Consider the following 13,836-nt stretch of genomic DNA (forward strand, 5'->3'; position numbering starts at 1 on the left):
AAATATTATCATCATAAACATATAGATAATTACTACTTCACTTCATGGAAAATCTGTTTCAAGTCATCTTTAGGGGGGCTCATTTAAAAAATTTTAAGATGTCATGTTATATTTGAACATCAATAACTAATCTAATTTTACCTCATAGTAGTAAAGCATTAACAATATGGAAGAAAATTTCAACTCATAAAGAAATATATTAGTATCCCTATACCAAAGCAATATAGTTAAAACCCCAAAAGATGCTTGTATATGATCCATCCTAGTTGCTTTAAATTCTCTATAAATTTTTAAATATAGAGCAATACACCAAGTACCATAATTGGGTATTTGGTGAATTTAAGTCTGATTTTGAATACTAGAGGATATTTAAACCACAACAATTACTGCTTTGAATGTGGAATTGATTTTCCAGTTAATTTAAATAGTTTGAATTTCTTTGGGTGAATACTGATGACAGGATGACTGGAGCCTGAAACAGTGGCTTGAGGCACAAGAGTATTATTCTTTCTTTTCTGGCTCATTAGCAAGTCAGTATTATCTCATGGAATCATATTCCTCATTTTCTTTTTGAAAAGATAGTATCTATACATTTCCATCCTAATAAAATATGCTAGAGAATTTCAAGATAAAAAGTTTGAACTGTTTAATTAGTTAATACATTTTAGTAAGTATGAATAGATAATGATCTATTCACAAAGATCAGCTGTGAATGGGAATTTTGATTTATTTTGGTGTGTGTGTGTGTGTGTGTGTGTGTGTGTGTGTGTGTGTGTGTGTGTGTGAAAACTTTTACTGCAAGTATCATGCTATACCAGATGCAGCAGTTACAACACAATCTAGAGGAAATTTACAGAGTGACTCGTGAGAGATTAAAAAGTAGAAAACCTAGAAAGGTGCAACTATATACAATATGAATATGAAGTGCCATTTGTTTCAGAAGTGTCATAGAATCAGGAAGTGGTATGTATGACTGTAGACATGGCTTGTTGTATTTTGGGTTGAGAAATAGCTAGCCATTGTAAGGATTTGAGATTCTACTGGGACCAAGAATCTTAACATGTGTTACATACACATAACAAATAATCTGAGTGCCAGTTTCTATGCTGCTGAGGTGGTTCTACCAAAAATCTCTTATTGAGCAGCATCAAGAACTGCTGGACTGGCCTGCATATGTATGTCTGTATATGACTATACATGCATATTTGTATTAAGATAGAAAGAATAAATTTTATAAATTCCACTAATACTTATGTGTCCTATATATTTTTTAATAAAAAACTATATATTTACTTTACATACAAAATCTCCGCTGAAATTAATAAAGCTAAAATACTCTTAGGATGTAAAATTGATAGTTATGCAGATAAAAATTAATACAAACTATGATTATTTTTATTTACCAAAATAACTCATCTGTCTAAAAGTTAAGTCAATTTATAACATCTTACTGATATTTGTAAAGTATGTGAATGATGCAGATGCAAGGAAAATGAAAATATAAATGTAATTTAAAAATAATATAATGAAGATTGCTACTGTCATTGATGTTTTAATTAAACCAAGTAAGAGGATCTTCCATTTTTTTGGTTATTTTGTTTCTTTAGAGAGGGTCTCATTGTGTAGCTCTGGCTGGCCTAGGACTCACTATGTAAATCAGGCTAGTTTCAAACCCCCAGAGATTTGTCTGCCACTGATTTCTGGCATTTGTTTAATATTAGACAAAGAACATGGAGTTTTATGTGAGTTATTTATCTGATGTGCTTATGAAGCACAATTCAGAACCACAGGACTAAGTTAGAATGAAAATGGCTACTTGGTGGCATTACCATATAATTTTCCACATCAGTAAATTACCCATGATATGGTTCCAATGATCCTCCTTTGCATTCAACCCCTGCTAGTTAGAAACATTCTAATTCCTTTAGAGATGATGAAACAGAATGAAGAAGGCAACCACTACTACAAACATTTATATCTACACAGTTCATGACACTCCCTGGACCAGAGGTTTCCTACTCTATTATCCCAATAAATCATGGTAAGATTTTTTATACTTCATAATTAGTTGGGGAGTCTAGGTCTCAGCGGTATAATAATGGAAGCGTCTTGTAAACTATACATATAACTCTCCCTGAAGGGTCAAATAATTTTTCTCCTAGTGTCTAAAGAAGTATATCTAAAGGTGTTACTAAGGGACAGCATTTTAAATACATGAAACTGTTTACTGTTTAAGGTGTAGTCTAAGCTGAATTTTGCACGAAGGAGAATAAAAATATGCTAGTCTAAATTGAGACTGTTGAATTTTGTGACTTCAGAGTCATTTGTAGCTTAATCTTTATGAATTATATATGGTGAGAACCGATGAGAGCCACACACTAAAGCTAGATGCAGAAGTGGGGAGAGGCAGTATCTTGTGATTTCCCACACAACAGAGCTGATTTGAAGCCAACTGTGCTGTCATATGAGGGAGGAGGTCTGCTTTGAATTCAAGACCGACCAAACTGAGCTGGACGATTCTGTGAGACCTATTCCTTTAACAAGTGACTAAATATACAATTAAAATTGAGTTTTAGTGTGCAATGGTAGCTTTTTCATTGCCAATAGACTCTTTGACATTATGTCAAATTTCTGACGAAAGATAAGTATTTATTATTTATGATACTGAATTTCATTCATTGGGGTAGAATTTGTGGGAATCTGGCACTACACCCTGCTTCATAGATTTCAGAAAATGGGCTTTTGTATTGGGCATCTATTTGAGAGATCCAGAAAAAAACTGATAAATAGCTGAGGCAAACAAACAGGGAAGAGAACAGTAACTTGGGATTCTGCTCGGTTTGTGTTATTCACATGCCCACCTCCAAAAATTATACAATTTACATTTAGCAACCTGTTCACAAGCTAAGAACATAATGCACAAAGATTAATGTGTGCACTTCTCTCTAACCAAAAGACATTCTTTTCCTGATGATAAACAAAAGGCAATCTATTCAATAATATTCTCCTTATGTTCAGATATGACATCAAAGGTAGATCTGGCCTGAATTTGTTTAGGGTGCATGCACAGAAAACTCTGTCTTCAAAGTGAACTGTAAGATATAATCTCCTATTTGCCATCTTATGCCTATATACAATTGGTCATGCATATGACTAAAATAAGATGCACTGTGGGAAGGGCCATATGCACCAGAGAAATGATTGTGTAATTATGTTTGCCAATCAAAGAAGAGGGTCACTCACATTATACCCATTAGCAACAAAACTCCTCCTTTCCTCGAAACCCATAAAAGAAACCCCAAACAATGATCAGGGGCCTTGAATATTTTTCAATCATATGGCTCAATCCTTTCTTACATTGTAATCTGATAGTTCTCTCATTTCACTTTGAATAAAGTTTCATTACTAATTTTGCAAAAATGCATTTGTACGAAATACATAAAAATCGGGTACTTTAAATTGAAAATCTTGAAATGATGATATTTAGAGTAATTTAAAGCTTTAATATTTGTTAATAAAATATATTACAAATATATTATGGGCAGCCTCCAACAAAATAAGTGAATGTATTTTAAACTCATGTCCTGTTAGCATTATGTCACATTCTTTTACATAGCTTGAAAGAAGAAAAAAGTATAATTGTTTTTAGAAATTTGAAAACACTCCAAAGGCACTTAGTGCCCAACATCCATCCACATTTCATTCCATCCACACTATTGAACACATCATCATGAAACACAAGGAAAATTTATAAAATGACTGTAATTGTCTTTTGATAATCACAAAAAAGTTCCAAGGAATTTCCACAAAGGGAATTATAAAAATAATTTTAAAATTATAACATTGTGAATAGAGAATTTAAGATTCTTTATGAAAGTTCCCATGTCCATACCCCTTTGAATACACCAGCAGCTAAAAACTTACAAAAATCTATGCCTTTATTCATTGAAAACAAGTCTAGATTATACATACTAGCCAAATAGTTACTTTTTGAAAAAGTGCATGTGCTTTTTGAAATATATCACTTATTTAAATATCATTTTTCAGATACCAAAGGGGCAGAAAAATTAATGCTGGCAGCAAATGGAATCCAGAATACTAATTTTAGGATGGGGTGAAAATGGAGATAAAACAGGAATTAAGTCCTTTATCAATTTGAAAAATAAAATTCATGAAAGTAGGAAGCCAATTTTATTTTAGTAAATTAGGAAAAAGCAAAGAATGATAGAACATAATTCTTTCATTTCTAGCTTCAGAGACAAGTTAAACAAATGAACACAATGGAAACAGAGCAGAAAGGTGTTTTATGAGTAGAAAATCTATTTTCCACTAGACATGCAGAAGACTATAGGTTATATGGGTGGAAATGATGGTAGGTGACTAAAATATAGTTGTGGACATAAGAAGAAAGATATGATTGATATAAATACTGAAGTGTCTTAGTGATAGTTGAAACCAATATAAAGGGAAATTAACGATGTATAGGTTAAGAGGAAAGAGAATTAAGAGGATAGGGGCTGGAGTATAGCTCAGTGGTGTAGCACTTGTGCAGAATGTACAAGTTTCTGAGATCAATCACCAGAATAGCAACAACAAAACACAACAGGTACAACAACAGAAATACAAAACAACCAACATTTATGGTAGTATAAAGTGAAAGAAAAGAATCTGTACTGTTATGGTTAGAAGTCTCAACTTTGCATCCTGAGGAACTTAAGACATTCCTCAGATTTCTCTACCTTTAAGATTTTGTACCCCCTATTAATCTGGTGCAGAGTTTGGCCTGACTGGATCGATCATAGGTATTTCAACACAATGTGTCTACATCTGCTTCTTAATTCATGTTCTTCTGGGGTACTTCCTTACCAACACAGTAAGAAGGCACTTCATCTTCTATTTGGAGAGGCTATAATGTGTGGAATATTGACTGGACCTTGTACCCAAATAATGTCCACTATTAAACCATGCTGTCTCTGTGCTAAAATTATAATGAAATCTAGCTGCTTTTCCCACATTCATGTTTCCTACTCTCCCTGAAACCACAGTTAGTCTCCAAATTGTCTCAGTATTTATTTTTACTCTAATGGAATGATATGGGTGGATGTACGGATCTCAAAGCAGCAATAATAGTTTAAAGGTTAGAGTTATGCTAATTAACCTAATTTGATCATTGCCCAATGCAAATACAAATCCCAAATGATACTGTGCCTCATAAATATGTAAATTTTTAATACAGTGATAAAAATTAAAACAAACTTGAAAAAATTAATTATGGTGGTCAAAAAAGTCTTACTAAAATGACAATATTGTAGCAAAATTTAAAGGATCTGAAAATATGTAACATGTACAATAATTATAAGTAAAGCTGTCCAGAAGGGTCATGTTTGCAGAAAACCCTAGATGTTGAAGCATACGTAGTATTTGGTAGCCAAAGGGGATCAGTGTGTCAGGAAAGGATCAAGCGAACAGGCATGTAGGAGACAATCCAGGCCTTTTAGGCTAACGACTTCAACTTTTATTTTGATTGAGAAGTGAGTTATTGAAGGCTTTTGAGCAGAGAGTGGCATGCCTTTATTAATCTGACATCTCTGTTCAATTTTCTTTTCTTTTTTCTTTTCTTATAGCTGATTTGTGATAATGCAACAATTGTTATCACTCTGATATTGACCATAACATTTCAATGGTAATGGTTATTTTCTGACAGGCACTCATGCACATAATCTCAATTCCTTTTCCTGTTTATGTTTTTGTATCAGTCATACATACACATCCACAACACAAAACAAAACAACTTATTAATGACTATTTCCTCCAAGAAAATAAGCTTCACAAGGTTAGGAATTTTCATAGCTGCTACCTAGTATCAAGAACAGAGCCTACAAGACACTTATTTGGTATAAAATATTTATAAAAAGTTAATATGTATGATGTTGATATATATATAATATATATATATATATATATATATATATATATAGTACAGATTTAAGGTTTAAGAGGGATCATGGAACTGGGATTGACATGTAAAACAATCTTGTTTCTAATTCAAATAAAAAAATCGGAAAAAAAGAGGGATCATGGAGTAGAAATAAGGAAATTAAAGAAATAATAATCTCATGACAGTGTCATCATAAAGTCACCAGTCACATGGCAGTATTCGAATCTAATCCTTACAGGCCTCTCACACTTACTTGTAAATATCACATCTAATATTGTTAGTTGCAAATCCATATCTATTCCTAGAGGCTGGAGAAAAAGAATTGAAGTTATAGGGGCTGATGTCTTTGACTTTATATGTTTCCATGGGTTCTATATGCAATATGATCAGGAAAAGAAAATATTTCCCTGCACAGGTAATCTGTGTTATAACTTAATGCTCTAGAGTAAACATTAGTTTAATTCTGTGTTTGTTCTTTCTTGAAATTAAAATCTGCCAAGGTACATTATTAAAATAAAGTTCTTCCAATTAACATATATCTTACTTAACGTTAAAAAATTTGAAACTGAATCAAAGATTTTATTGCTTTAAATAGGCTCCCAAAGGATTCCAAATACATAACAATTTTCGCATAACATTTATCCACATGATTGGCAGTTTTACTGTAGCGTTCCTTAATAGTTTCTAACCTGAATTGTGGGAAATGATGCAATCACAGTGCTTTCCATAGCAAGTTCTTCAAAGATGTAATGCATTTTATTCCACAGCCCCAATATCTATATTATCGATCTTGCTTAATATGAGGTTGCATGATAAACAAAAGTGGAAGTGCCATACTACAACAGCAATAGCTTTTTAGAGTTTAAAACTCTAACAGTAGAAAATTGCTAAGAATGCATGAAATAGTAAATAGAAACAAGGAAATGAAGTTGTTACAAAACTCATTGTAAAGCAACCGTTTACTGATCAAATGTGGCAGTTGCTTCTGTAAGGAGGAATGTACATAATTATTGGAAAGTACCTGAAATGGTTTGGGTAATATATGCAAAGCTGTTTATCAGGAGGACTGTAAATAGAACTTTCTGTGGTAATAGAAGTGTTGTACCTTATATTGCCCAGTTGGGGAGGCATTACAAAGAGGGGCTCTTAAGCATTTAGAAGATTGCCAGTTGAACCAACTGAATCTCATGATATATTTGATGATATTTAAATGTGAATACATATCTACAACTGGTAGCTATCACATCAGACCATCCAGATATCAAAGATGATAATTTACTTCATTTCTGTGTTCACCTGGGTAATCTATTGGACAACTAGACCAAAATACAAATGGTCACATGAAATGTATTTTTTTAATTTAGTTATAGTGAAGTCTATAACATCACAGGGAAATTATAGACAAAGGTTCTATAGTTTAGACTGAACAAAGGACACACAGCAAACATACAGTGTAGGTTTGTAATATGAAGGGTTAGGAGTCAACAGAGAATCACACAATCTTTCACAATGATCAGATCAATCAGTAGGCAGAATTTGCCCCTTGTCACTATAACCCCATACCACCAGTCCATTACTTGAGTGGTAATTCTTGAAGACATTTAATATTGTCTAGTGCATCTCGCTAGTTTATCTTTCCATCCTCACTGTGGCAGATATGTTCTACTGACTTGTCAAACTCCAACCTCTCAGCCATAGGACATGATTATATTGCACAGCTTTAGTCCTCAAGTTTCTGAAGAATCACTACTTTCTTGAAGCAAGCACTATTACTTCTGCTTTTTCTTCTTCTTGCAGGAATATGCACATCTGGGGAAATGCTAGGAAGAGTATATAAATTTCTGAGTTTATAATGCTGGGACACTGAATTCATTTCAGTACCTGCCTATTTCTGACAGTCTCATTAGAAAAGACCAATAGACCTCTGTTTGATATACTTCTGATAGATGTACTGTGATTTGGAACTGAAAAGCCATTTCAATAGATATGGTTTAGTTCATTGTTGAGATACTGTCGTAAGAGAACAGTTAGAATTTGCCCTTTAATTTGTTTATATTTTCACACATGTATACAATGTGTTCTGATTACTCTGGCTCCCCAGCATATTCCACCTTACTCCTGTCTCTATCAATCATCTCTCCTCCCTACCAGTCCTTTTTCTATCTTCATTTTTTGTTTTGATTTGTTTTGAGATTCAGTGAATTGAATGATGGCCCTCTATGTGACCCTGGGTTTGGCATTCTCATTTAGAACCTGGGGTCTCACCAGTGTTTTTTTCATTTCCCTATCCAATCTGAGCAGGTTTTTGAGTACTTATTGTGTACAGAGCTAAGTGCTTGTAATACAATGGTGGATAGCAGCTTATGTACAGTCAATAAAGAGTCAACATTCTCAGAAAGCAAAGACCTGCAGATGCTTAAACACAGTGTCATGAGATAAATGCTAAAATAGCATGGGTTTGTATGATTGACATAGAAGACTTCATGAAGCAATTAGCATTTAAACAGAGACCTGGATAATGAGCAGAATGTAAGCACACAAAGAACAAAGAAAGTGTACCAGTCATCAGGTACCAGAGAAGAAAAAAACATAGCTAAAAGGAAAAGAAAATAGGTCACCATCAATTGTGTGAGGGCATGCAGTGAAGGAGCCAAGCAGAGCAATCAATTAGACTAGAATTTTAAGGCAAGGCCAAATCTTACAACATAGGCTGTGCTTAAAAATCAACAAATATGGGCTGGATATGTAGCTTATGGGAAGAGTATATACCTAGCATGCACAAAAATTTGTATTCTGTTTTCAGAATGGGAGAAAGCAATGAATAAAATAGAAATGTCTTTAAAATAGGGAGGAAGTGACCTACAAGAATCCAATGAGTCTGAGAAAAAGTGCCCAGAGTCTATATAGAGAATTAAAGAATGGATTAGAAAGTAGGAGGATTGGAAGTGAATCAATTTAGGTGAATGATATGGTGATTTTCATAATTTAAACAAGACATAATAGTAGAGGAGAAGAGATGGAGAAAGGATACTGGGGTTGAAAGAAAATAGATTTCCTAAAGCTTAATAATGATATTTACAGAGGGAAGAATCAAGACTCCCAAAATGAACAACTGAATAGGCTGCAGTGTTCATTGGTTAGCAATCATAGGGGGAAAATGTTCCATTTGGAGAAAGAGGTTGGCAGAGGGAAAAGATGAGTTTGGTTTTAAATGTATTCAATTTTAAGTTGCTATTGGAAATTAAACCAGAAAATAAACAGTAGGACATACAGGTAAAAAATTGAAAAATGTTTCTTCAGATGAAAATATTGGTAGGTAGAGATCCTCAGACTGAAAACAATTGGATACACTTCACAAAGAGTATAAGTACTTAGAGACAAAAGCAGGGAAGATACGTAAGCCATGCATCAAAAGTAGCTTGGTGAACTTTAGATTATACATGGGCTCAGTTTATAATCTGAGATAAAACGAATTGAATTTGTTTTACCCATTGGGTAAGTAATCTATTTCTTCTTAAGTTGGTAGTTTTTAAGGAATGAAACCAACAAACATAAACCAAAAAAAGCTATTTCCCAAAAGAATACAACGACTTCACTAAAGTGAGGAAAGACCTGAGAGAGCTATGACAATATGGATCATGAGATTTTGGAAATAAGGGTCCTTGAAATATCACAATGTAGATGGAATAGACCAACCCCCAAAACTTTAATTTTCTATCATGAACAAGCTTTCCTCTAAGCCCATTCCTAGTTTATATTCCATAAACTCCCCACATTAATACTTGATCATAACTTCCTTTCCCAAAGAAACTTCTCTTGGAGCATCTTCTCTGTTTGAAAAGCATCAGTGCTTCCTGCTGAGATCCAATGGTTGACTTTATAATACCAATTGGTTTTCTTTGAATACTTCTTTCCAAACCTACTATGTTCTGGTTAACACAACAGTTAACACATCAGCATTTGCACAAGACTGACCCTAGACGTTATCCAGAGAGGAGACAGGAACTAGGCCAAAGTTTTCCCCAAATATTGGTCCCCTATTAAAACTCTTTCTGCACTGGGGTCCTTTTGATAGTGTTCCAGTGTACCTTCTCAACTTTAGATTGAGCCTTCTATCTGGAATTTAGTGCTCTATTTCTGTGGTCACCAGCTTAATTCAGGCTCCCCATGAATTTTCACTTTCCATCCCTAGTTCAGGTTTGCATATAAATAGCTCATTAGTCCTAAGACTTTTGCCTCATAGTTTAAAACCTACTTTATTTTTCCCCTCTATGCTATGATTTCTCTACAAATGAAAATTGCCTAAATGACTTTTCTAGTAATTCATGGGATTAACTAGTCCTTGTTATTCTGTTACTCGTACAGGTACTATTTTTGCCTTTGTTTTCATGCACAATTAAAAATAAGAGCCCAACAATAATCAATCAATAACAGCAACTCAAGGTAAAACTTCATGTAGAAAGAAAACCAATTGCACAAATATTTACCAACTAGTTATTATATAATCTATTTTACAATGAGAAGTTGTGTTAAAGAAAGGAGACAATCTTAGCCCTCATGGTCTTTAGACTAATTTGTGAGACATGCAAACTAATTAATTATGAGATTCATGTTTTATTAATATTTGGAATAAGTATCAATGTAAGAAAAGTGCAATGGAGTTAAAATAATTAATAAGAAGATGAAACCTAATGTGAAGTGGTAGTATCTCTAAGAGCTGTAAATCTTTCTTATGCTTTGGATATCAAGTCTTGACTGGTAGTTGGTGAATCCTGCCATTGAGTGCTGATAAGAGGCTCATATTTCATTAATGGATCAACCACTCATTGTCACAAAATTTGTTGGCATTAGAGGAAGGAGGTAGAAACATTCAAAGCTGGGGGAAGTAGCTCTCTCACCATATGACCTCGAGAAGTATTTAGTCTTGGCCCCTTCCATTGTTGTTCACTCTCTCCTTCCTAAGCACTTGAATTTTGTTTTTAGTTAATTGCTTAGCTATTTCATTGTCTTTGTTATTGGGGGCAAATCATTTCACTTCACCAAATTCCAGTCTCTTCCTCATTAAAACAGGACACCAAGCCAAACTTTTCAGTTGAATTAGCATTTGTCATCTTGTATTATCCCAAGCTGTAGTTTAACAGGATGATGTGGTTCATCCAGGGTCACTTTCATTACAGCTAACAAATAGTTTGAGAGATAAAGTAGTCCTTACCTTTTATAAATGTTTCCCCAAGAAGCGTTGATATTCTCGGTTATCATGTGTACTTTTCTGGTGTCATCTGCAGAATAGTCCCGAAGAAGTTTCAGTGCCAAGTCATTTGCCACATCTACATTTATCTGCCATTGGCGGAGGTCTTTGGCCAACTGCTGTAAGTGTGCATAGGAAATACAATTATTGTTACTTTTTATCCAGTGAGGTTCCTAGTGGGATATCTTTAAATATTTCATAAATAGTAACTGGTTATTCAGGTCACAGCATGTCTGCACAGTTGTTTTGAGCCTATCACATGAGTCAGTCATTTATGATGATGTGAATAAATATGCTTTTCATGACAAAATTTCAGATGCAGGATTTTAAGCTTTAACTCATTTCGGGTACTTCACTTTGGTCCCAATAAATTGGGAATAAAATGAGCTTAATCATTTTTATCAGAAGAGAATATAAGAGACTCATTTATATTTTTTTAGAATGTGACATAACAAAATCTAAATAGAAAAAAATGCATTTCCTCTCTTAATTAACTTGTTGAATTGTTTATGTAATTAGTGCCATCTACTGGCATTTAACAAACTCTGCATAACAGAAAATGCTGAATAAAAAGAGTGCTATTACCTCACAGTTTCTGAAGGATTTTAGTACTTTAAAGATACTATACTTTAATATTTAAATACAAGGCAAGATATAAAATTCTTTCTAAACCAAGTAACTTGTGTTTTCCTTTGTTTGTTTTTGACAACTGAGTGTAATCAAACTAGTCATTTCTTCACTGGAAAGAAGTCAACCAAGGTCATGTACATATGGAAGCATATCAAGCCAACATTTCTACATGTATGTGAGATCTACATATTGAGATTGCATGAAAGTGTTAAGACATTCATATTTAATACAATGTGGAGGGTTGACATGTTGATGTATGAGTAGAGAAATGTGAACAGGCAACTAAATGAAGAGACAGAATAAAATCATATAAAAGAGACACTTAACTTTCAAGTAATACATATGCATTAAATCAAGAAGGTACCATTTGATGATAGTTAGAATTTTTCAATAGTCCACCATTTCTCACTTAGCCAGAATATTCTATTTTGGAATCAACTAAATAGTACCACTTACTGTAAATAGCAAATAGTTTCAGATAATCACACTATTATTAAAATAGTAAATTTCTGTGAAAGCAGAAGAGAGAAAAATTGTGAGTTAAAGGGATAGAGAGAAATATAGAGAGAAAATTTTCAGCACAGAACACAGTTGTAGGCACCAAAAAACAATTGAAATCTATTCTTGTGAAATGTCAGTCTTTCTTCAATACTTCTTTACTCAAGAATTGATAAATTGCCGGGTGGTGATAGCACACACCTTTAATCCCAGCACTCAGGAGGCAGAGGTGGGCAGATATCTGTGAGTTTGGGGCCAACCTGGTCTACAGAGTGAGTTCCAAAATAGCTAAAGCTGTGCACAGAAACCCTGTCTTGAAAAAAAAGAATCGATAAATTGATAACCAAGAAATAGCTCCTATTTCTAATTTGCGGATTCCCATACTAAGTATAAGCTGTGTGGATGGGAAATAGTCACATGAGTGCTTCACTTTTCTAGAAAATTCCTAGGATACAAAATTGTCTTTCCATTTTTGTTATGTTTAACCAGATTGAAAATCCTCAAGAATTTTGAGTATTGATTTTTATTTTAATATTTGTCTTCTCTCATATATATTGGTTTGATTGCTATATTGTTTTCAATAAATTTAATTTAAATTAGAAACAATTTATTTTACATATTAGTAGAAGTCCCTCTCCCTCTCATCCTCCCATGTCCTTCTGACTCCCCATCCCATCCCCCATCCACTCCCCAGGGTGGGTGAAGCCTTCCATGAGGGATCATCAAAAATATGTCAAGTCATTTGGGGCAGTACTTAGGCCCTCCCCTGTGTATCTAGGTGAAGAGAGCATCCCTCCATGGAAAATGGTCTCCCGAAGTTCCTGCACTAGGGACACATCCTGTTTCCACTGCCAGAGGCCTCATAGACTGCCCAGTGCTCCTAGCTTACACCCACACTCAGAGGGCCTGGTTTGGTCCTATGTTGTTTCCCCAGCTGTCAGACTGGGGTCTATGAGTTCCCACTTTCTCAGGTCAGCTGTTTCTGGGGGTTTTCCCAGCGTGGTCTTGACCCCTTTGTTTGTCACACCTCCCTCTCTGAAACTGGATTCCAGGAGTTTGGCTCAGTGCTTAGTTGTGAATCTCTGCTTCTGCTTCCATCAGCTATTAGATGAAGGTTCTAGGATGGTATTTAATGTAGTCATCATTCTCATTATAGGGGACTGGCGTTGAATAGCCTCTCCACTATTGCTTAGATAGGTATTTGGGCTCATCCTTGTGGATCTTTGTACAATTCCCTAGTTCCAGATTTTTATTTAAACCTATAGTGGCTCCCTCTGTTGATGTGTCTCTTTTCTTGTTCTCCTCTATTACTCTCCCCACTCAGTCTTCCTGATCCCTCATATTCCCCTACCCCCTCCTCTTCTCCCTTCCTCTTTCTCCTACTTCTCTCTACCCCCTATGCTCCCAATTTGTTCAGGGGCTCTTGTTCCTTTCCACTTCCCTGGGGGACTACATATGTCTCTCTTAGGTTCCTCCTTGTTTCCTAGCTTCTCTGGCAGTGTAGATTGTAGGCTGGAAATAC

General features: G+C 34.5%; 1 protein-coding gene across 3 annotated transcripts in view; it reads right to left on the bottom strand.

The window, feature by feature from the left end:
• Dmd (dystrophin) overlaps positions 1 to 13,836 on the bottom strand; it is a 1,637,847-nt gene that overhangs the window by 533,896 nt on the left and 1,090,115 nt on the right. For all 3 annotated transcript variants that reach the window (XM_035449892.1, XM_035449894.1, XM_035449893.1), the window contains one exon: positions 11,151 to 11,305. In XM_035449892.1, the coding sequence (XP_035305783.1) occupies positions 11,151 to 11,305 (155 nt within the window). The remainder of the gene's footprint in view (positions 1 to 11,150; positions 11,306 to 13,836) is intronic.

The sequence above is a fragment of the Cricetulus griseus genome, chromosome X (genome assembly GCF_003668045.3).
Source record: "Cricetulus griseus strain 17A/GY chromosome X, alternate assembly CriGri-PICRH-1.0, whole genome shotgun sequence".
NCBI lineage: Eukaryota > Metazoa > Chordata > Mammalia > Rodentia > Cricetidae > Cricetulus > Cricetulus griseus.